Source organism: Staurois parvus, unplaced genomic scaffold (assembly GCF_062004578.1).
Source record: "Staurois parvus isolate SC_StPar_1 unplaced genomic scaffold, SC_StPar_1.0 ptg000251l, whole genome shotgun sequence".
Lineage (NCBI taxonomy): Eukaryota > Metazoa > Chordata > Amphibia > Anura > Ranidae > Staurois > Staurois parvus.
This window is the reverse complement of record NW_028318047.1, coordinates 2,598,986-2,625,040: the sequence shown is the minus strand read 5'-3', so window position 1 is coordinate 2,625,040 and position 26,055 is coordinate 2,598,986. Positions and strand designations below refer to the sequence as shown.

At 40.5% G+C, this 26,055-nt stretch overlaps 1 protein-coding gene across 1 annotated transcript in view; it reads right to left on the bottom strand.

Annotated features, from left to right (window-relative positions):
* ITGA4 (integrin subunit alpha 4) overlaps positions 1-26,055 on the bottom strand; it is a 188,606-nt gene that overhangs the window by 124,800 nt on the left and 37,751 nt on the right. The window contains exons 3-4 of the mRNA XM_089680832.1: positions 2,366-2,472; positions 1,548-1,674 (exon numbers count right to left, since the gene is read on the bottom strand). Of these exons, the coding sequence (XP_089536958.1) occupies positions 1,548-1,674; positions 2,366-2,472 (234 nt within the window). The remainder of the gene's footprint in view (positions 1-1,547; positions 1,675-2,365; positions 2,473-26,055) is intronic.

Genomic DNA, 26,055 nt, shown 5'->3' with positions numbered 1-26,055 from the left:
CAGAGAAAGCTTTATTTTGGTGGTATTTATTCACCACTGGGATTTTTATTTTTTTTGCTATGTAAATGAAAAAGTCCAGAAATTTTGAAAAAAAGTGTTTTTCTTATAAAATTTTGCAAATAAATAATCTTTCATCATAAATCTTGGCCAAAATGTATTTTGTTATATTTTTAGTAAAAAAAAAATAAGCCAAATTAGTTTATAACCAAAAAATTATAATTTTTAAACATTTTTTTTACATTTTTATTTTTTTTTTATATTATTTGTTTTTTTTTTACATACTGTCACCCTAGCAGTAAAGTGTCACCATGGTGACACTGTACTACTTGTGGGGGGTGATGAAGATTTTTTTTTTTACAGTGATTGCTTTTACACCCATATAGGATGTAAAAGCAATCATTTCTCTTTCTCTCTGTCTGCATTCTTGCAGCCATTGAGAAATACTGAGTGAGCTGTGATTGGTCAAATCTTGTCACATGGTACAAGGCTGTTGTGAATAGCCTTGTACCATGTGACCTCTGTGATCATTCACAGATTTCACACGTAGTAAGCAATGATGTCACAAGTGACATCTTGCTTACTACTTTGCATGTGATCACTGATTGGCCAATCAGTGATCACATGATTGAGACCTCGTACAGAGGTCCCGTCCAACAATCGGTGTTTCACTGTGCTCCCAGGGAGCGTGCACAGCTAGAAAAGGCGGGTGCCGTTTATGAACGGCAACCCGCCCCTGGAGTGCCACCGCCCTGCCGTTTATAAACAGCAGGCGGACGGCAAGTGGTTAAAGGTACTTCTCCCTGTCATCACAGGCTCTGTACAGCTTCCCAGAGTTTCAATCAGAGAGAGACAGCTTCATAAGGGAACAGCTTCTGCTACTCTCTCTTTTTGAAAATCCCATCATGCTTTGTAAGAGTAATGTCATAAAGTCAATGGGGTTGATTTATTAAAACTGGGGAGTGCAAAATCTGGTGCAGCTCTGCATAGAAACCAATCAGCTTAAGCTTCAGCTTGTTTATTTAAGCTCTGACAAAAAAAAAACTGGAAGCTGATTGGTTTCTACACAGAACTGCACCTGATTTTGCACTCTCCAGTTTTAGTAAATCGGCTTCATTGAATCAGACACATAGAAAACAATTGTTCTCTGTGTGTCCCAGCAGTGACCTGCGTTCATCTAGTGGGGTAAAATGCAGGTCACCATGCTATGTGTGAATAGGGCCTAAATGGCACTATGTTTGTTAACATAAATGTCTAAAAACAAACACTTAAAATGTGTAAGTTTAAATGTTCAATGCATTACCATTGAATACAATAAAACACTTTCACCTCATGTAATTGTTAATTCAAGCTTTTAAGTCTTTTGTCTTGCTTTTCTTTCCCTCTCTTTTTTTTTACTTCCAAGGCTTCTAAATGTCTGCCTTTGGGTGGACCAGCTCAGGTTTTGGCAAGCTGCAGTTTAACCAGCTAAAGTTTTGGAGGTGAGGCTTTTCATTCATTTATAGGCATGCTGTCAATTATCATTCAGCAGTCTATTGGTCTTTACATACCTTTATAACATGGACATATTTTGCTCTGTAAGTCTGTGCGCAAATTTGCAGGTATTTTGTAGCATATCCCATGTGGCAGCTTGTGGAGTTTTTCGTAAAAGACATTTTTCCATCTATGACCACAAACCTATAAAAAAAAACATACACACTTGTAAAGCCCAGGGAAAATTACACAGAGATGTTAAGGGAAGTTAAAGGTATTTCTATGTTACCTATGTATAGTATATATACACATTTCCTGTGTTCTAGATCTGTTAATAAATGTATTTTTTTATTTATTTCAGGTAAAATCTGTATATAAACACCAACAATTTATGAAGTGCTTTACATATATATTATACATTCACATCAGTCCTTGCCCTCAAGGAGCTTCCAATCCAGGTCCCTAACTCACATTCATACATACACTTGTGGTGAGTGGTAGCTTGATCATAACATGTCATGAGTTATGGCAGTTCAGGTATCTGTCCTGTGCCTTCGAAGAGCTTGGGCAGCTGCTAGGCAGCAGACGTGCACCACATCTTCAATGTATTTCTCACAGACTATATATTAACCAATATGTTAGCACAATATATCAAGGCCCAGGATAATTATTTAAAGCATTTTTTTCCTATGACCCTCAGCTCCATCTAGTGACATTGGGTGACGTCAGGGCTTGCTGTAATGCACCCCCGTTGTCAGCTCGCACATAACACAGAAGAACCAAAGCTTTGCAGTCACATTGCCACTCAGAAGAATTAGAAATAGGGTTTAGCCTTTCTTTCCACTTTAATACATCTAATACATATCCTAGTATTATGTTGCATAGCGACACTAACCAGTAGTTGTCCATCTTTTGTTTGTTGTCTAGACAAGCTGACACCCATCCATTGATTATCCTGGTCCACCGTACATGTCCGTCCACACTTTACCCCATTTTGTTCACCTAAGAGCAAAGAAATCAGTTATAAAAATGCCTTTGAAATACACAATTTGTTATTTCCTAGAAATAAAAAAAATCTTTTGCCATAGTTTTACATCATAGGGCAGGGGTACTCAACCTTTTGAAGAGCGAAGGCCACTTAAGTTATTTGGTAACCGTTCATGGGTCACAAGAAATGCAATGGTTCCAAATTTCAAATTTTTTAATAGTATAATGAACATTTTCCTCCTGCAGCCACTGAATGCCGGCCAGAAGGAGAGGAGAAGCTGGTTCTCAGCGGTTGCAGGAGGAAAAAGGAGATAATTGGTTCCCATATATGCCACCCCTCCTGTCTAACTGTAAAACAGAATGTGACAGGGAGGCCGCAGGGGCCCCCTGGAGCATGGAGTGTGGTCACTGTTGCGAACCCTGATGCTACATCAGTGGTTGGGAGGGAGTTGTAAAAACACCCACCCCCCCAAAGTGCAAATGTAAACAAGCAAACTGTCCTGAGTCCCCTACAAGGCTGCTTTCACACTGATGTGCTGTGGTTTACCCATACCACAGGTTCAGTGCAGTGCACCACCGGCCATCCTACGAGTTAGTTGCGCTTTGCCTTAGACTTCTATTATATCTTTCAGGTTTGGTGCACTTTCTGAAAGCACACCAAAACTCCTGCATTCAGAAGTTTTGGTACACTTTCAGAAAGAGCACCAAACCCGCAGCATATAATAGAAGTGCGCTTCCCTGGTTTGAGGTTTAGGGCCACATCAAAGGTCTCTGAGGGCCACATGTGGCCCATGGGGTACAGGTTGAGCACCCCTGTCATAGGGAGTCTATTTATCAATGTTTTCACGTAGGATGCATTTAACTTGCATCCAAAATTCACACATTTTGAACATAAGATTCCATAAGAAAAATGGGGAGAATCCTGAGTGACAATTATGTAAATGTCGGGTGAAAAAAACTGATAAATAGACCTTACTGTGTGTTTTACAAAGAAGATACATAAACAGAGGCTTTTGTCATAGCTTAACTTCACTCTGGTACAGTGGTTGCATCAAACAGGAAATCATTAAAACTAAATGGGAAATCTACATGATTATTTCTTGCCTGATGCTACCAATATACTGTACTTGGGTGTAAGAGCTCTCATTTTGACATCACTCACAAGGAAATTTATTCTGTACGCTGCACACCAGAAAAGGGTCCACCCTACTAATTTACCTAGAAGTTGTGGTAGGAAGATATCTTGTTTAAAGTACATGTAATAATGTGGATAACATGTATCAAACAATCGCCTTCTTTTGTAAAATAAGAATGTGAATGAGCGAGTTTTTGATATCTCAATGCAAAACAATGCAATGTCAGGACAATCATCAGCAGCCTATAGAACTTCAAGTCCAAAATGTGCAATAGTAAAAACACTGCTCAGCGGTTAGATTTATTGCACATTTATTCCACATACTCCACTGCAATTATAAACAGACTTGAAAGAGACCACAAATCATATTTGGCCACACTTAAGATGAATTTTCATTTATGGAATCCCACAAATGACATGGAGGAACTGATTATAATGGTTTATTTCATTCTATAAATGTATTCCTTGCAGAGAAGCGGAAATGGAGCCCTGTGTATTAGAAACAGGAATTCATCATAAAGGGTTTATTGCTAATACATATCTGAATGGCTTTACTTTACTAACAGAAGGCAAACACATCAGCAGTTCGACAATCATTTTTTTTATTTTTTAATTGTGAGCCACTGGTAGAATTTTGGACAGTGTAAATTGCCACCTACACATGGGGGGGACTTCAGGGCTTGTGTCTGATATGAAGAAATCAAACTTTTGTTTTCTCAAAATCCTAATAGGTGCTGTCCTGGTCATGGAGCCTGGAAGCTTTGTAAAGCCTCACATGGTAGGGGGCTCAAGAGTTTGTGTCTAGATTGGAGAAATAGAGCTTTTATTTTCTCAAGATCCTAATAAATCCTGTCCTGGTACTGGAACCTGAAGGCTTTGTTAAGCTTTTGGTGGGATAAAGCCTTCACTACTAGGTTCAAATCTTACCTGGTAGCCAAGCCTCATTAGTCTCAGCTGTCCACAAGCCTTTATATATGTGAGCTGACTGATGATCAGGGCTCTCTCTAACTCTGTCTATTGTGGGGACCTGCTGCTGGGTGAAAAGGCTGACTGCTCACAGAACACTAAAAAGGTACAAGAGCTGTTTGTTTGCTTTGGGGAACCTATTAGGGGGCAACCTGTTAGTCAGGACATAGTTAGTGGCCCAGATAAGCAAATGTTTTGTTTGTTTTCTCTAATGAGCTTGCTGTACAAAGCCCTCCAGTGTATGTTTATTATCTTGGTAAATAACTTGAACCTTGGACTCTTCCTGGATATACTTTTCTCATGCATGGTTTACTGCTGTCAATCCCAGTTCTGCCTGTTCACCTTACACTATATAAAAATATGTGTATATACATTATATTGCCTAAAGTATTGGAACACCCCTCCAAATTGCTGGATTCAGGTGTTCCAATCACCTTCAATCACCTCCTCACAGGTGTATAAAATCAAGCATCTAGGCATGCAGACTGCTTCTACAAACAATTGTGAAAGAATGGGATGCTCTCAGGAGCTCAGCGAATTCAAACATGGTACCGTGATAGGTTGCTACTGTGCATCCATGAAATTTCCTCGCTACTAAATATTACACTGTCAACTGTTAGTGGTATTATAACAAAGTGGAAGCAACTGGGAACAACAGCAACTCAGCCATGAAGTGGTAGGCCATGTAAAATGACAGAGCGGGGTCAGCGCATGCTGAAGCGCACAGTGTGCTGAAGTCGCCAACAGTCTGCAGAGTCAATAGCTATAGACCTCCAAACTTCATGTAGCCTTCAGATTAGCATAACAGTGCATAGAGAGCTTCATGGAATGGGTTTCCATGGCCGAGCATCTGCAAAGCGTTAGATGCAGTGGTGTAAAGCATGCCGCCACTGGACTCTAGAGCAGTGGACACGTGTTTTCTGGACTGATGAATCATGCTTCTTTGTCTGGCAATAGAATGGACGTGTCAGGGTTTGGCGGTTGCCAGTAGAATGGTACTTGCCTGACTGCATTGTGCCAAGTGTAAAGTTTGGTGGAGGGGGGATTTTGGTGTGGAGTAGTTTTTCAGGGATTGGGCTTGGCCCCCTGGTTCCAGTGAAGGAAATTCTTAAGGCATCAACAAACCAAGACATTTTGCATAATTTCATGCTCCCAACTTTGTGGGAACTGTTTGGGGATGGTCCCTTCCTGTTCCAACATGACTGTGCACCAGTGCACAAAGCAAGGTCCATGAAAAAAAATGGTTGAGGGAGTTTGGGGTGGAGGAACTTGACTGGCATTTCCATATTTCCACATTTCCATAGACACACTCCTAAACCTCGTGGACAGCCTTCCCAGAAGAGTTCAAGCTTTTCTATCTGCAAAAGGTGGGCCAACTCAATATTGAACCTTACGGATTAAGACGGGGATTCCATTGAAGTTCATGTGCGTGTATAGGCAGGCATCCCAATACTTTTGGCAATATGGTGTGTGTGTGTGTGTGTATATATATTATATATACACATATATATATATATATATATATATATATATATATATATATATATATATACACACACACACACACACATGCAGGTAGTATAGGCAGGTAACACAACAGTAACAGCATTCATCATCATTACTTTATTGTCAAATTAGATCAAACAGTTTAACAATGACAACTGTGCCCATTCTTGCCCTTCCTCAGGCTGCTGACCATGTGAATAAAGTTGATTCATATAGTGCTGAACCAGAAGCGGTGTGATACGAGGTCTCTAAGAAACCAATTAATCCACACATAAACCTTGTGATGCAACAAAGCAGTATGAGCAAAAATCCTAGTAGCGTACTCACAAATTACCACCACTGAGGATCCTTTCATACAGTAGACAGTATTACTCAAAGGAAAAAGGAATAAGTTGCAACCATTATGCAGTGCCCCACGGGTGCAGTGAACCCAAATGAGGAATCCAGAAGATCTCTTTTTACATTCATGTGATCAATAATCATAAATTTCAAACCACAGTTGCTATTTACGGTGTGTATATATATATATATATATATATATATATATATATATATCCATAATAGGCTGTAAGGAAACTGTAAGAGATACAACACATAGTTTTTCAAAGTGAAGTAGAATTATACACTGATTGTCCATGATTACAAAAAGTATGCTCTTAATTTACCGAAGAATACTTATAAGACAAGCAGATAAACCCATACATTTTCTGCTCCCCTCCCAAAAAATTTCCCATGGTGAATAGCATTTTTGTCGTCAGAACCTTGTCCCTTTTTGCAGGATTTCCCAATCACCTGTATTGGCAGTGTTTTGAACTCCTAAAAGAGGAACTTCACTTGTTTTCTGAAACATTACGTCAGCAGCTACAAACACTGTAGCTGCTGACTTTTAACAGATACTTACAGCACATGGAGTCCAGCAGTGTCTTCCCCATAGCTGATACTTCTCCAGGTTTCAGATCTTTGGCACCGCCATCTTGGATGTAGGAGCTGGCTGTGACTTTGCTGATGTCTGACAGCCAGCTCCCTACTGCATATGCAGATTTGTGGCCCAGCACTGAATATGATGACCACTCACAGACTGGAGCTTCAAAGAGAAGAGGAGAGCACCAGGGCTGGCCAGAGCTAGGGTTCAGGTAAGTAAAGCAGCCTCTTCCTGTGCCCCCTAGACTTAATGAGCATTGAAACCCCAGCTGCAAGGGTATTATTTTTCGTTGTGCTCAAAGTTGGGCCTTACGAATAATGGCTCGCAAATAGGTATTACATTGTCTGTCTTGTAGAATAAGACTTAAATCTACTTTCACATCAGAGCATGCATGACTATAAGCATCAATTATGAATATTTCTAATAACAGATATAAATCTGTTAAACATAGAGATGACATTTAGCAATCTGCAAACGGCAGAATAGATATCACAGAGCACGACTATCTCTTTTCTTGTCAGTGGTAGAAAAATATCAGAGCATAGTGAAAATGTAAAAATCTATTCTTAGGTGGCTGATAGCAAATATGTAAAATGCCTTACACTGACATTTATATTTTTTTATATATAAGAACTGCAGCAAAAAAAACTAAAAAAGAATAAAGCTAGTATTGAAGGAATAGCATAACAAGATAGACAGGCAACTAGTATTTTTAGAAAAGGAGATGTCAGTATTGGAAGCCAAAATAACTTTCTGACAGGTCTCCTTTAAAATTGCATCTCCAATTTCATCTCCAGATGCACAAACAAAGCTGAAGGCCACTTCATCACACAGCTGGCCTTCAAAGAGACACATAGCTGGAAAAAAGTTGAAGCTGAAATTTGGCCAGCTACAAAATAAATTTAAAGTGGGTGTCCCACCCCACCATATATTCATGATTTAATGTTCATTTAGTCTAGGGGGGTGTACTTCTGTTATTCCTCACTCCCACAGAAGCTGGCGCTGTTCCTCATACCCACTCAATCTTTGGAGTTTGAGTTGGTCCTTGACATCTTGTACAATCCAGGACAAGCAGTTACCACTGAACCACCATTATACCTGAAGTCATCGGTGAGGGGGAGGAGGGGGGGGGGGGGGCTGCCACATGACCAGAGAAAAGGAGTAGCTTTGAGGGACCAGTGGCCAATTTTGGCACCAGCAGGAAGTAAGCCTGTGGGACAAATGCATAAGGAAAGTGATTTGTGGTCAATGATGTCACTGGGATCACCGTGGGGCCAGTGATCAAATATTGTCAAGTACATTTATGGTCAATGGAGGCAACCATGAGACCTTTGACTCTTTGCTAACATTGCAGCTGTGGATACCAAGAGATGTTTGGATTTGTCGGTGGCCAGCAGGTTTTTTCTTTCAGTGTCTGTAAGGCATCATAATTAATGGACAATGTGATTGTGGGTGGACTTACATCATGAGAAGATTTTCAGATTTTTCATTTTACTTTCAATATTTTTATTAGGTTTTATATTTAGTACAGAGAAATAATGATGCCTGCATACAAACACAGTGATCTGAGACATTATAACAGCCAGTAGCTTTATATCTCAATAGATTGGCTGAAATAGATTCTATCGCTAGAATTCATGCATAACTGAAACCAAAGAGATAAGATCTAAGAGACAAATGTATGTTTATTTACTAGGTACCCCTTACTCATTCAGGTAGAGGAAATAGGTTATATGGGGGTCCCGTTATTTTTAAGGGGGCTTCCAGATTCCAATGATCCTCCATCCGCAGATCTCCAACCCTTCAGCCAAGGTTGTGGGGAGGAGGCCCCTGCCCTCATCAACATGGGTATAAGGCACATTGCCAGGGGGGTCTACCCTGGCAAGGTACCCCTCTCCTATGTTGAGTGCAACTGACCTGGTATGGTTGAGGTTTAGTGGTGGCACACACTCTTTCCTCCCCTCTCCTGGCCAGGCAGGCTGCATGCTCGGCTAAGGGTCTTGTATGGATATTGGGGGGGCATCTTAGAATCTAGTGTTAATCTATTTTCTCTACTGGTTAAAATGTTCTTTAACTCTTATGGTTGAATGTTCATGGCGTACGGCTATTTTCTCTTAGGATCACGTTAGTGAATGTTACATTTACAAAATGAAAGAAAATAGATAAAAACTGTATTTACATACATATTACAAACATTACGGGTAATATCTGTTACTTTTTCATGAATGATGAAACATTCGCAAAGCAAATTTTTTGTAGACCCCTCAGTCTACAAACTAAAGAAATCCCTTTAAAAGCTCCAGAGGAACAGCCAGCCTCAGTATTACATTCCAACATTTTACGATCCTAAAATAAATCCCTTTAAATAATCCTACAATTTCTGCTTCTGGTTAGTGCAGTATTTCCATGTTCAGTGCACATTTCTGAGCCAGTTTCAGTTAGAAATGTAGGTGCCCAGCTTTCTTTGAAAACATAACTATTTGTTGCCATAGAGACATTAATAGTGGTGAGCTGGTGGCTTGGGGTTTTCGTTTGTGGCCTCGGTTTACAGTCATTCTTGAAGGAGTCAGCTGAACAAAATTCTGAGTAAAGAGACAGAAAAACGATTCTTATTGCTGAAATCTGCTTTTAACATTATACTATTTAATTAAATCAACATTCCTAATTGAAACCTGTATTGAAGAATTAATATAGCTGAACTGTAGCTGCTATTTCTGCTCCCCATTTCTGAATATGCCATGCTGACCCCTAGACCTGAAACTTCATTTGTGGCATGCTTGTCCTAGGTCATTGACTGAAACCGCAGATAGCCAATCAACTAGCATTTAAGGAGGATGTCCTCAGTGTTGGCTTGCATATTTTTTTTCACTACAGGTTTCCTTTAAAGAATCAGATCTTCTCTGAACAGCTGTCAACATGGATCAAAACAAAATGACCAACATCATTAAAATAATTGCATATTTGACAATATTTATTCCCTACAGAAAGTGGACTATAACAATATTAAGACTTAGTATTGACTTCACTAATTTAAAGAACAATGTGCAACATCTCACAGACAAACCTGTATGAAGCTACCAGAACAATAGAACATGAGTGCTGTTTGGTTTACAGTAGTCCTGGGCTTTTTAAAACCCACCACTGATAAACTTATTCTTGCCTTACCTGTGCTCCTTCAGCACTTTGTAGCTCTTTTTGAACCACTGAAAAATACTGGGAGTTTCCAGGTATGGGGAGCATAGGACAACTTGGCTTGAGCAACCAATTGCCCATAGAAGTCTATCACAATGCATGAAAATGCATATAACGTGTTTTGATGCATTCTGATGTGTTTGCAACAGGTATTACCAAACATTGGTCAATGGCTGTCAACCCACTACATTCTAAATTCGAAATGCACATTGATCCATGACAATATAGATTATAGTCATTTTGTAAAATATTTTTATTAGAATTTTCAATAAAGTGTATAAAAACCACTCAGGTGGTACACGCCCACACAGGGCTTTGCCAAACTGCTTAAAGGTATAAGGAGGTACAAAAAAACAGATACAGGTTGTTTGAGTGTTTGGCTTGCATGGAGTGAGGATAATGACCTTTAATAATCATTTTAAATTGACTTTCACATATTTAAAGGCTTGTTCTTACATTAATATGAAACTATATTGAATTATAGAAATTTGTAAACTAGCCATTATAGGAATGGTACAATGATTCTTCCCAAAGCTGGCCATGCATGGCTAAGTTTTTTTCCGTTCAGCCAGCAAGCTGAACCAGCTGTATTTCCATCCATTTATGGCCAGCTTTAGTCCCTGTGTTGTGGGGATTGAGGAGAATAGGAGGGATTCAGTAGAAAAACAACTGGACAGGGCTGACACCAATTTTTCAATTTTTGCAGTTCAAGTCCACAAAAAGGCATGTGGTGTCATGCAATATGAAAATGTCAGGAGCTGAGTTTATTACTTGCAGATAAACAGGTATTTTTCTGTTCCTAAAAAATTATAAAACATGAGGAAACGTGCATGTATTTCAGAAATGTTCCGCATTTTTTGTCCTTACACACACTTTAAAAGAATCTTGAGAGGAAACACATATAGGAGCTGTAATTGCTGACTTGTGTTTTAAAGCTCAGAGCCTCAAAAGAGGCAAGGATTTGAAACAAGCAAGCAAAGCAGGAGTTCAGACTTCTGAGTTTGCATATTTGTTCCAGGCCAGTAACCCACGTTGATAGCCCTGGAACCAGCAACTTTATTGGAAGCTTCCATATTTCTATGCTTACAGTTTGACTTTAGTACTACTAAACAGAGGGTGATCACAAATTGCTTCAATCACAAACAAGATAAAGCCATAACCAATCTGCATGTTTTGAAACCACAGGAGACATGAAATCATTTCCTAGTCTATGCATCAAGCAACACTTCATCTGCTATTGTGAGAGAAGTAAGATTCTGTGCTGGGCTGAGGGACAGCTAAAAATGAAACCTGGCCAGCACCCATTCTAACAATCAATTCAGGGTGGGGTTAAATACACATACACACACACACAGGTTCCTTTTATGTTTGGTCTACCACATTATTCAATAAGGCCTCATATACATGGACATTTTCAGGAATAAAATATGCCTAGCTTAAAAAAATTCTGAGTTTTCCTGTACATGGGGAGCTACAGGTTGGGCTTACAGCTGGCCATAGAAGCGAATGGCTGTATGCCCCTATATTTGCATCTTTTTACATATGAATGAGCATACAATGTACTTTCCTGGACATGACACATTCTGGAAATCACATCATTTGCAGATGTATGGGTAAACTTCATTGTACAGAAACATTGCTATTTTACACAAGTAAAGTGACGTACAACTATTCACTTCTCTGTCCAGCTTGTTGGCAGGTGCAGTCTGCTTTCCCCACTGTAGGTGGTTCCTTGTCCCGAGTGGAGCTGCAGCTTGAGAGTCAGGAGAAACCTGGTTTCTCTATGGTTTCCTGGCCCCTGGAGGCTACACTGCATCCGACTTCAGGGGCCAGCTTGGGTCAGCACAGCCTTTTTAAGTGCCTGCCCCCCAGACTGTGGTGTGCATTTGGTGAGCGGACAGTGTAGGGTAAGAGCACCTGTCAGGGAAAGTGATTAACATCAGGAATAGGGACAGGCTAAGGACATGCCATCCTGCATCAGAATCCTCCTCCTTGGGCTCAGACAGGCCAGGCCACAATCTGCACTTGGAAACAGAAGCTGTCAGTGCATCTTACCCACTCTATTCTGCAAGCTGCACCGAACTATGAGTGTTCCACAGAGTGACGCTCTCCTGCTCAGTACTTTACATACTTGGGGCCATTTCTACAATAAAAGCCTTGTTATTTACATTAACTTCACTATAACTTTATTATTTACAAGGACTTTGTGTGTTTACTGCCACAGCATCATACTGCACCTACCCACAAGTTGTCCGCCCCTACCCCACCGCCTGGTTACCAGGGCACGTATAAATGCCATGCTTTTTCATGCTATGAATTTATTTTATTCATAAAGACATCCATTTGCATGTAGTCCAAGGCAATGTAGTCAACAGCCACCATTAAGAAACCATCTTGTCTTGGCCTGGCTTAACTGACACCAGTGGCTTGCCATACTTTGACCTTTACTATTTGCACATTTTAATGAAAAAGTACAAACATTTAAAAAATTTTTAAAAAGTGTTAATTATAAAGTACATGTTAGGTCTCAAATTTTCCTTTGTGTGACAGTTTTAATATGTGAGGAATACAAACTGCTGGCAATGCTGGTTTTTAGAAAAAGCGTTTTCCCATGTTTAAAGAAAATGTTCCATGACTCGCTCTATTCTATTATCCATGTTGAAGACAGCAGTAATTATTTAATTATGGACTAACATGACAAGAGTTAGTGTAGTTACAAAGGGACATGTGACTTGCCTAATCTAGCATATCTAAACCAATCATTTATGGAGTTCATGCAGAGAGCAAACCAAACATTTCTGAAATGAGTCAGCTGCCATGAAAAAGTCAAATAAAAGGTCCACAGTCTTTTCATGTTATATGGTAGTTTCATGATAGTGTCATGAACTGACGATGATTCATGTAGCTTACATAATGTAGGCTTGCAAAATGTAGCCAGATATAACCCCCCCCCCCCCTACACAGTAGTACTACAGACATCCTTAAATTATAAGTGAACCCAGCAAAGAATTCTCTTGTTTTCTCCCCTTTTTCTCTGATGAATGAAATGAAAGTAGTTTAGTTAGATCTGTTTTATTAAGATACCTGTTGCTCCTGCCATAAATCCAGTGAACGCATATGTTCCTGGGTGCTATGTAGTGTTATCTCAAGCAGTGTTGGCAGCCCTGTCCAGACCTCCTTTGTAAACACCTGCCTTCTATGTTATAGAAACAAGTAAGAGGTGTTCTGTAGTCTTAGCCCACTTTCTCTTCTACAATGTTCCTCCATAGATGAAGGACAGTGAGTGTGGACAGAGGCTGTGTTACAGGCAGGTGAAAAATAGCCAAAAAAGGAAACGAATGAAGCTAAAACAAGTATTGTATTTGATACGCTTTAAATGTTGACTGAACTTCAAGACAACCAAGCTTTGTTACAGTGCAGAGTGAGCTGGTGGATAAGAAGGCAGAGCTCAGGGATGACTGCAGTGTTGCTGCTTCTTCACCATCCAATCACAGACTGGGGTGATCTTTGACAAAGTTGTATTGCTTTAATTCGGTAGTAAACACCGTTGATACACTTGTACCTAAAGGTAAGCTTATAATAAAGCTTACCGGTAGGTACAGGGAATATCTCCTAAACATGCAACGTTTCTGAGATATTCTCTGTTTCTGCAGCCAGTGATGTCACTAGTGCATGCAATCTAAAGGGACGGCATATTCACCTGCAGTGCATGTTTGGTGAACGCATTAAAAATATGCCCCTTGTGTATCATTAAAAACTGTGAATACATACTATATTACGTAGTGTTCATACTCACTCATTCACTAGAGCATTTGTTTTCTGCAGACTGCAAAAATCCTGGTTGATCTTGCTGTTCACTGCCCCTGTTTGTGTCCCTGCTGAAGCCTGAGATTGTGTAGAAGAGCAGTTAACATCTACTGAGCATGCTCCAGTTTAATTTCCCTATCAAGCTGTTCATTTGCTCCTTTTTCTAATCTGTGCAACCCATGTGACCAGAGAGTCACACATGCAGGTGTATACATGGTGGTAATTGACACTCCCCTCCCTCCTTCCTCTTGTCCTCATATTGCTAAACACTATGGTGGCGGGATATAATATAAAGATTGATGTAAGCTTCACCTCCCTGTTACTCCCAGCAAATACCCACCATAGACACAGGCTGGAGGGGCATGACACATTCCTATGATTGGCAGAACCTCTTCCAGATTTCCTTACAGTGTGAACAAAGGGAAAGCTATTGTCAGTCAATGTAAACTCCGCCTACACCATTTTATTGCAAAATAATAAATAAATAAATAAATAACAAACATTTGTTTTGAACTATAGATTTGTATAAAGCCTTAAAACACTTTGTTTCCATTAATTATTTTTTTTAAATTTTTTTATTCTGAAAGCCATTTATATGTCATATGACTGGTACAGCACCAATCAATGCTGAGCAGCCACAGATTCATACATCAGCAGAGTACTTGAAACTCCTCCCTCAAAGCTTTCCCCGAGGACAGGAAAGACCTGGGAAACACTATGTGACCTCTGAAGAGCAACGATTAAGTAAGCTACTCAGATTATATTTTACATAAAATTAAATACAGTGACATGATCTTTATACAGAAATAGAAGGGATAATGGCAATTAAACGTTTGTTTAGTATCACTTTAAGAGACCCCAGCTGCTTTTATAATGTTGCCAGCATATTTTCAGATATTTTCCTGGCTTAATTATTTATAACCTTGCACTAAAATCAGGATACTGCTTGAAAACAAGTCACTTATTAATTGTTAAATACATTCTAAAGTTAGCCATACGTGCAACAATTTATTTGCCTGCTGCCTGAACAAGAGAAGTCCCAAAAGATTCTTCTATCCATGGTGACTACTGTATTGAGCAGTTGGCACCCTCAGTTGCTGAGTACTTCGACCAGTGACTGTTCATGATTGAATGCAATTACTGTTCGCCTATCAATTTTGCACATGGCTCCTTAGATGAAAGTGGATGTAAAAATCTACCTTTTTGTTGAGAATGGTCATCCATGATATTGGCAGTGATCGGCTGAACCTCAAGCAGTGTATGGCCAGCTTAATTTGCTAAAAACACTGTGCATCAAAATCAAATGCCATTTTTTTCACTGTTTTTACCTTTGATTATTTTTTTCGTGCTTCTCAGTGCTGCTGATCTCCAGGCACTTCTCATCTTCATGTTCCTCCTCCAAGGTCAACTGCACATCATTGTTCTGGTCCAGCTTCCTGTTAGTGACAACAGTGGACCATTCTTGCACAGTATGTATCAGTGCAACCACATAAAATCTCAACCAGGGGTCCATGTAACAGCATGACAATGCAGGTGCATAATTTACATACAGTTGTCGCCCCATAACAAAGTGCCTGTACCTTCATGGCAGGATTATCAGGCATTCCTTCAATGAAAGATGCAGATTTAAAAAGACAAAAACAACTATTGAAAGTACATTAAAGCCCAAGTGAACCCTCATTATTTACTGCTGTAATGCAGCCGGGCTACAAACACTAATAAATATTGGGCTTAATTGTTCTTTGCTCTCACCTTTCTTACACTGATAAGTATTGCATCAAGGGTTAAAGTGTAACAGATGAAATTCTATTGTTTAAAAATAACAAACATGTTATACCTACCTGGATCCTTCTTGGGTCCCCTGCCGCTGCTCCTGGCTCCCTCCTCCAGCAAGTGCTCAACATAGTGAGTCCATAGACACACAGAGTGTGACCCGACCCTGCCTTTTGCTCCCTCCTTACTGTTTGTGATTGTCAACAGCCAATGGCTGTAGTCAATGGCTCTCACTGCTGTCTCTAAGCCAAAAAGGAGGGAGAGACTCTCATGCATATCGACATCGGGCTCAAGTAAGTATAAGGGGGGCTGGGGAGGGAGGGGGAGCTACACACAAGGTTTTTTACCATAATGCACAGAATGCATTTAGGTGAAAACCCTTCGGCCTTTGGAACCATTTCAACCACTTCAAGTCTGGACACTTTCACTCCCTTCCTGCCCAGGCCAATTTTCAGCTTTCAGCGCTATCACACTTTGAATGACAATTGCGTGGTCATGCAAGACTGTACCCATATGAATTTTTTAGCATTTTTTTGAGACAGATAAAGCTTTATTTTGGTGGTATTTATTCACCACTGGGATTTTTTTTTTTTTGCTATATAAATGAAAGTCCAAAAATTTTGAAAAAAAGTGTTTTTCTTAAAAATTTTTGCAAATAAATAATATTTCATCATAAACCTTAGCCAAAATGTATTCAGTTATCTTTTTAGTAAAAAAAATAACCCAAATTAGTTTATAACCAAAAATTATAATTTAAAAAAAATTTTGTTTACATTTTTATTTAATTTTTTTATATTATTTATGTTTTTTTTTTTTTACATGCTGTCACCCTAGCAGTACAGTGACACTGTACTACTTGTGGGGAGTTATGAAGATTGTTTTTGTTTTTTTTACACTGATTGCTTTTACACCCATAAAGGCTGTAAAAGCAATAATTTCTCCTTCTCTCTGACTGCATTCTTGCAGCAATTGAGAAATACTGTGTGAGCTGTGATTGGTCACAGCTTGTCATATGGTACAAGGCTGTTGTGAATAGCCTTGTACCATGTGACCTCTGTGATGATTCACAGATTTCAGGAAGTGACATCTTGTTTACTACTGTTAATGTGATCACTGATTGGCCAATCAGTGATCACATGATCGGGACCTTGTACAGAGGTCCCATACGATGATCGGTGTTCCACTGCGTCCGGAGGATACAGCGGGCACCGGATCGCGGTGCTGCGCACTCCCAGGGAGCGCGCACAAGCAGGGGGCAGGGAGGCTGTTTAAAAATGGCCACCCACCCCTGCACTGCCACCGTCCAACCGTTTATATACAACGGCCGGACAGGAGGTGGTTAAAGTACTCTCTGATAACAGCATGTGAGAGTTGGACCACAGCTCTCTCACACCAAACAGCATTCCAGCGCTCCAGCAGTACTTCAATTAACAGTGCTGTCAAGGAAATGTGATGGACTGCTGGAGAGCTGGGGCATACCTTTATGAAAAGTCCAACTTTTCTATGCATGTAGCAATATTTTATTCCTTGATTCAGCACTTATCTGTGTAAAAAAATTAAAAGAACCCCATATTTATTACCGTATATTCTCGAGTATAAGCCGAGTTTTTCAGCACATTTTTTGTGCTGAAAAACGGCCCCCTCGGCTTATACTCGAATCAACGTCTGCAGGGGGCTGCTGTGTCTTACCTGGCTCCGGTCCCACGACGATCCGGTCCAGGAAGCGCGGCTGCTCCTTCATTCGGTTCGTCCACTGGATGTTCGCGCGGCTGCTCGGCTCTGCCTTCTCACCGGTGATTGGCCGCCAGAACTGTAGCTCAGGAAAGGCACACAGGCGGCCAATCACCGGCGAGGAGGCGGAGCTGAGCGGCCCCGCGAAAATCGAGTGAAGGAGATGCAGGTAAGTGTGCCGTGCTTAGGTGCTGCTGCAACCACATATGCTGGCTGCAACAGCACCATACTGGAACAGGGGTCAGCAAGTGTCAGTGGGAGGAATAGTGCCCCATCATTGGTGTCACTGATACCAATGATGGGGCATTATTCCTCCCACTGACACCAACGATGGGGCACTTTTCCTCCCCCCCACTGACACCAACGATTGGGCACTATTCCTCCCCCCACTGACACCAATGATGGGGCACTATTCCACCCCCCACTGACACCAATCATGGAGCACTATTCCACCCCCCACTGACACCAATCATGGGATACTATTCCTCCCCCCCACTGACACCAACGATGGGGCACTTTTCCTCCCCCCCCACTGACACCAACGATGGGGCACTATTCCTCCACCCCCCCACTGACACCAATGATGGGATACTATTCATCCCACTGACACCAATGATGGGACACTATTCCTCCCACTGACACCAAAGATGGGGCACTATTCCACTGACACCAATAATGGGGTGCTATTCCCCCCACTGATACTAATGATGGGGCACTATTCCTGCCACTGATACCAATGATGGGGTACTATTCCTCCCACTAACACCAATGATGGGGCACTATTCCTCCCACTGATACCAATGATGGGGCACTATTCCACCCACTGACACCAATGATGGGGCACTATTCCTCCCACTGATACCAATGATGGGGCACTATTCCTCCCACTGACACCAATGATGGGGCACTATTCCTCCCACTGACACCAATGATGAGGCACGATTCTTCCCACTGGTGTTCCCACCCTCGGCTTATACTCGAGTCAATAGTTTTTCCCAGTTTTTTGTGGTAAAATTAGGTACCTCGGCTTATATTCGGGTCGGCTTATACTCGAGTATATACGGTAGGTATGTTTAGCCTGGCAGCATTACAATAATAAACAAGGAAGGGTCAATTTGGCTTTAAACATGGTAAAATTTCAAGTGATACTAAACACACACTGTTTCATTTACATTATCCCTTCTATTTCTGTATTTGTATTTTTGAAATATACAGCTGTCACATGACCTACATCTTTCCTAGCCTGTCTGCAGGGAAACAGTGGCAGGAAGAACTTCTAGTCCTCTGGTGCTGCTCACATGTTCAAAGAAAAAGAAAAACAGCCTTTGGAATACAGAGTAAAAATAAATATCAATATACTGTTTCAATTTGCATAGAAATTAATATTTGAAATTAAATCTTTATTATTTTTTGGCAATACCATGGTGTGGGCGGATTTCTTCCAGTCACAGGCTATGTTACCCCCCTCCAGCCTGTTTCTTAGAATAACAGGGAAGTGATTCCTCCATTAATCTGTAATATCCTATCCCTTATGTGTTTAGCTGGTTAGTGGGCTTTGAGGAGGAAGAGGAAGGGAGTGGGCTGTCATTTACCACTGTGTATATGCCCATATGTATGACTCTATAGTCACATGGGCTGCTCAGATGTGATTGGGAGGAAATGTTCAGCACAGAAACTCACTGAAAACTGAGCATGTGCAGAGTTGCCTCTACAGCTTCAAAATCAATAGCGGAATTGGACATGAACGGAAGGTGGAGATAGAGAGCAGCAGGATCAACCAGATTTTTTGCAGAATACAGAAAAAGAATCTCATAGTGACTGAGTATGAACAGCATTTATACAGCATTCATTGATAGTTTTTATTATGCAGGTTTAGTGACACTTTAAATAGAGTTTAAATAGAATTTATCTTCACTATAGTGACACTTGGAGACAAAAAGGCGGTATCACGTTAAACTTGGCCAAATATTCTTGCTCAGCATACTTCATGAAGTCAGATATTGTTCTGCCAGTTATTCTGGGATCCTATCCTATTGTAAGTTCTTTATATAATATTACTAATTAGCATTTTATTGTGGGTGTGGTGTTATTATTACTGGCACAGGGAAAAGCATTGTGGTTTCTGACTTGTAAATAAGGTATTTATTATTGCCAGACTATGGTGGCTTATTATGTAACTTTGGTTTTATTAAAGTGAACCTGTCAAGAGCAGTGGTTACATGTCTAACGAAGGCTCCAATTGAGCACTGAAAGTGGGGTACCTAGAGTATTTGGCAATTAAGGCAGATCATTCTTAGCCTCCATACATTGGTGGTCAGTGAAAAAGTGCCCCTTTATATAGGTGATCTGTGGCAATGGAAAGGGTTCTCTTACCCTTTACTGCTCACTGAACCTCTAGCTACCTCTGGAGGAACCCTGGTTGAGAATGGCTGATCTAGGGTCTACAGCATCACACAAACTGGCATGTTTTCCTTCAGAACCAGAGTCTCTCCTGGGAGCTTAGTAATGGTAGCCTCCAGTGCTGGAAGATAGTCTGTGACCAATAAGAGCTAAAGGTTCTTTTTAAATGGTGCATAATTCCTGGTACACTAAGGCCCCGTTTACACCTATGCAGGTGCAATGGCACAAACAAAAGTTTTTGAGCAATTTTGCATGTTGCGTTTTGGGCAGTCCTTTCATTTTAATGGGCCATCCTATGTGCAAAAATCACATAAACAAAGTGCATAGTTCTGTTTATTTTTTTTGTTTAAATGTGCTGAACCAAAATGTATGGTAGTTTGTAACCATTCATTTTGGCTTGTGAGTTAGCAAGATGCATTGGGGAGTTATTAAGTAATAATAGCAAGTTGCAAGCTTGCAAAAAGGGATGCATGCTTTTGTGCATTTACAATATTTGTCTGATAAATGTACATTTTAAAGCGGTATTAAACTCTACAATAAAAAAATGCACCATATACACTCTTAACTCATTTCTGGCATCTGTAAAATGCCAGGAATTAGCCAGGTAACTCCTGTGTGCAAGCATTATTGGAGGGCACCCAATGGCCAAAGAGGATTCCTGGGAGCCTGTAAGCAGAGACAGGTGAGATGGCGATGAAGGCGGGAGACAGAATGTGCTGGAGAAGATCACATTTGCTAAGTTAGATATGCCATAATGTGCAAGTATACTGTTCATAGTTGCACAAATTGGCAAAAGCCAAAGCAGCACACAACAGTTTAATACAGCTTTAAAGCATTTTGTTATATATATATACAGTAAGTGCAAATACTTCTTGATCTTGACAGAAATTCAAAGCTGTCCTATGTCATGTGCACACTTCCTATGTCATCTCAAGGAGTCTAACTGTCCCTCCCCCCAGTTCTTATAGTAACCTACAGAAAAATTCTCCCCTATGCTATGGAGATGAGGAGAGGGGGAGGGATTCAGTAGTTTACAAATATACAGCTAGACGATGTTTCTTGTGATTTCGGTCTAGAAAAAAGCACGTGTCAGCTAAGAACAGAAAATCAGGAGCTGAATTAATTTTTGGCAAATTAACTAAGTCAATTGGCAAAGTACTCGACTCGTTTATTTTAAAACAGAAGTTCAAGATTTAAAAAAAATAAACATTCATACTCACCTAGGTGGATGCAACATCTGTGCCCTGCTGCCTCCATCACTGAGAACTGAGAGATCAAAGACTGCTGCTCGCTCAGCTCTCATTCTTTAGCCTGCAGAGAGGAGGAAACTGACGGGCTAGGGGTCTGGGTGGATCCTGACAGCTGACAGCAGATTTTAGCCCGCTGTCAGCTGAATATGAGTCACAGGAGTGCAGAACGATCCCAGGGGGCATAGGGCCAAAAGAGGCTTACTTCTCCTTTACGATTCCACCATTGCATATGTTTTTATGTATCTTGTAAATGAGTGGGTAGGCAAAAACAAATATAGTCTATAAAGGCTTGTTCACACCAGCCCACGCGCTAAGACATTGCGTGCTGTTGTGTAAGGGTGGTACATTGCATTCTCACAATACATTGTCTGGTTTACTTTTTCTTTTTTTTACTTTACTGAAGTGTCACAAAATCATACTTCCTTCAAGTCTATGCACCACAGTGCTATGTGAACAGCTGCAGTGACATGCAGTGCATTGAGCTGTGCAACATTTCAACATTTAGTTACATTACAAGAATGGTTTGCTTTTTATAAAGCCCAAACTATTTTTTGAAAATCCATTTCAGCAAATGTTAAAGCTGTATTCCATCCAAACATCCAAATGCGCAGCTGAAATACCATACATATACGTAAGTGAACTACCTTACCTGCAAAGTATATCTAACGTTGCATCCCAGGGACCTCTCTGCAAATACAGGAGTTGATGAAAATAATGGAGACACCAGGTAAAAGAATGTTATTGTTACCTATTATGGTGTTGGACTGCCTTTGGCATCCAAGATGGCCTGAATTCCCCTGGGAATGGACATATATAAATTTTGGATGGTGGATAATGGAATCTGATATTACTCTTCATGCAAAAATCATTCCAGTTCTCACAGAGATGACTGAGGCAGAAAATAAACCCTTGTTCTCCAAAATTTACCATAGTGGCTCTATAATATTGAGGTCCAGCGACTGCGGCGCCCCGGGGAGGTGCATAACTTCACCTGTATGCTCATCAAACCATGATTTGAGAATACCAGCTGTGTGAATTGGAGCATTATTGTCTAGGTAAATGGTGCTGTCTTTGGAAAACAATGTCTGCATTATGGGGTGCACATGGTCGGCCAAAATTTGTACATATTCGCTGGCAGTGGCTCTGCCTTTCAAGGTGATGATGGGGCCTGCAGAATACCAAAACAGTCCTGGTCATAAGCTTGGGATGGTGTTTGCAACACGTAAACATATCCTGTGATTGGGAACAGTGAGAAGCTTGATTTATCAGACGACATTACAGTCTTCCATTGATTGATAGTCCATGATTTATGGGTGCTGCACCACTCTCTCCTCTTCTGAGCATCGATGTCGGTCACTAGTGATTTGGCAATTGCAGCTCACTCACGTTTGCTAATAGTTTCCTCTGCACAGTTTTTGTGTACCTGGGCTTTGAAAGTTCAGCAGACACTTTTTCAGCAGCTGTTTTTTTATTCTTGGTCACAATCCAGCGCAATGTCCTTTTGTATCTTTTGGTCATTTGACCATGTCAACCACACTGTATATGTCGTCATAACCTTTGATACTGTACCTCGCAACATGGCTAAAAAATTGGCAACTTCAATGACAGAGGCACCAGCTAAGCAGGCACCAACAATTTGCCTTCTTTGAAACTCAGTAAGCTCTGACATGACTCCGCAATACTAGCAACACACACAGTATATGATGAAAGTAAGGCTTCCCAGCTGTTAGCTAGGTGTCTCATCACACAGCGGAAGCAAAAAGAATGTTACATCACTTCCGCTTTCAAGGTGAAACATGTCGTCACTTTCACACCTGCAAATCATCCAACCCCTGTAAATCTACAGCTAAGAAATACAGCCAGGTCCAGGACCGTCCCCCACCTGTGACTGAACAATGAAGAAGCAGCAATGGATTGCTTTGCTTCATCATTCTGTGCACAGGGCAGTAAAGACAGATTGTCCGATAGCAGTAGCATTTTATTTTCCATTCTCAATATTGTTGTTTAGATCCAGGGTCTCCAAACGTTCTAAATAAAAGGACAGTTTGCTGTCCTTCAGACTTTAGGGACTGTGGATAGTGGGAATAGAATATGCCATAGAGTCAATGGGAGTAAACAATGCCTCAGGCTTGGTGGTCAGTGGGAGTGAAAAAATGTTTAATTTTGCCCCATCACTGGTGTCAGGAAGCTATACTGCCCCATCCCTGGTGTAAGTGGAAGGAATAGATAAATGCAAGCAAGGGGATACAGTTTGGAGACCACTAGTTTAAAGCATTACAGAAGGTTGACCTCAAAATAGATTCAAGTCACCTGCAAAATACATGATAAATCCCCAACTGGATTATATTGGGGCTTTAAATTTGTCTAGAGTTCATATAGGCCTAGAGTATCCATTTGTATGTTTGTTAATGACGAGTAGTAAAAAGAAGCCAGTAATTTGTATGTTGGTTAAAACAACAATCATAAAACCATTTGCTTTGAACAATGGATGACCAGTTTTGTTGTTTTACCTTTGTTTTATATGGCAGAAGGATTTTTCAATGTCAGAAGAGGATTCACTTCTTCTAGTGACAACAAACACAACTTTTATGACCCACTTAGTTCTGCTCTCTAAATGGTGTAATGTTCTTTTTTTTTTTTTCTCTAAAGACTGGGAGCGCAATTGCTTTTATCTTTTATTATAGTATAGCACTAAAGTGTTGTACTGTGGTAGCCTTGGGTAGTAGTAGGAAAGTAAAAATGTAGGGATACCTTCCATGTGGCAATGTTATATATTTAGGCATCATGCACACTAGGCGGTGTCAAAAATGCCTTTTTGAAGAGCATTTGATGTTTTTATTTTTTTCTGCCGCTAAACGCCCCTCTATGTTAGCATATGTTTCCATGCATTCATAGGCATTTAGAGGCATAAAAAAAGGGGCCAGCGTATTCATGAGAGCAGCGATGTGCCACAAAAAAAGCCTGATGCACCTAAATGCATGTAAACACGTTTGAGAGCTAGGTGCATTTAGCACTTGAGCAATCATTAATTTCAATGGCCAAAATTAATTAATATTCAGGCCAATGAAATGAATATACGCCAAAACGTTTGATGCACCTGAATGCATCTAAACAAGCCTAAACGCATTTGCCAAAAAGCACCTTTAGGCACGCTTTTAATGCCGATTTCCACTGCCAAGAGAAAGGCATTAAGGGTGTGCATGAGGCCTTATGGTGCAAGCATTTCAAAACAATTAGGGGTACATTTATGAAGCAGTGAATGTGGCTTTCACCAAGTATTTACTATAAGTGACTCATTCTGGTCGATATGTTTTAAATGAAAGGGATAGTGTTCACCTGCAGTGAATGTTTGATGAAAGTCAAATTCACTGCTTTATACGTACACCCGTTTGGTTTCCTTTTTCAGACGGAAACTAAATATTTTGACAAGCTTGTACCACAAAATATATTCAGCTAGCCACACAAAAGGTATCACCTACAATTTTACTTTCAAACTGAGAGACATACACCCATGGTGCACCAAAGAAAATATCCGACAAGATGCCTCAACAGGATTGACAGGTAGTGAGACAGTTGCGCATCCCTAGTCATATCAATTTGCCACCAAAAGCCACCATGAGGATCAGCCGACTGTGACCAACAAATCTGAGACTCACTTTTCAATCCACTGCCTGCAAAGAGATTGGGTGAATCTCTATGTGCAATAATAAGCCTGTCTGACGATTGGAAGGCCATGTTATCCTCTTTTACAGTCAGAACCTGCTACATCAAGTAATGAGCATAATGATCCAGCTTTGTATAGGTACCACTTTCAAAGATCAGGTGTTGTATGGTTACCCTAAGATTGTTTTTCCCATCAGATGTGTTTTAAGTCATTGCCAAATGACATTTGGATTTACAGGAAACAGTGTTAAATGAACCTGCACATCATATTAAACTTGATCGGAAAAAAGTTGTGCTAAACAGCAAAGCCAAATGAGATGTGCAATTAGTTTTATCAGAGTCAGAAAACACTCTTCTGTGCTCACTGCCAACTACTCCCCCTTTGACCAATGAGATTGACACAGTAGCTACTAAGAAAACTCTCAATGGACAGTGGCAAGGCCATAGGAGAGACAAAAAGTCAAGACATTCAAGAAAGTCAGACCCCTACTAGGGGAACATTGGTCCCCTTACTGCTGGCTCCACCCTTTCCTTATTGATTCTGGCAAAATGTCACAATTAGGAAGATACAGAAAATTATGCACATACTGAAACACAAAGTACCATACCTTTCTAATCATGGAAAATGTGACAAAGGTGTCTGTCGGGTATTGAAGGCCCAGCAGAGCCCTTCAAGCACATCTGGGTATGTGTGGCTCAGACACAATGTAATTTTTGCCTAGGCAAGAAAAGAAGTGCTGCCCTGCAGCCAAAAAACAGTAAAATTGAATAAAAAATAAAATAAAAATATCCAATTGTGGGACAAGGTGTGGAACCAGATACAAACAATTCATTTTTGGAGGAATATTCAATTCAAATGACATCAGAGTGGCACAGAAAAAGCTTTTGAAATAAAATGTCACAGATGTAGACTTAAATGACAAACTAATGTAGATCGCAAATCTAAAGTACATTAAAGTATTACTAAACCCAGGACCCTGCATTCACTATATCTGGTGTCCCACAGTACACAGAACACTGAATGCAATTATTTTAGTAAATATAAACTGCTAAATACCTTTTCTCATCATTATATCAGTGTCCGGCTTAGCACTGGAGTTTTCATTTTCATTTGACTGTCCTATGAAGCTGCATGACCCCTGACCCTCTGGCTGGACAGTGCTGAGTGCCCTGTGCCAATCACATGCATCTCCCCTCCCCCCCAAAACCCCCCCCCAAAAAAAACCCCCAAAAAACTCTACAATCTATAAAAT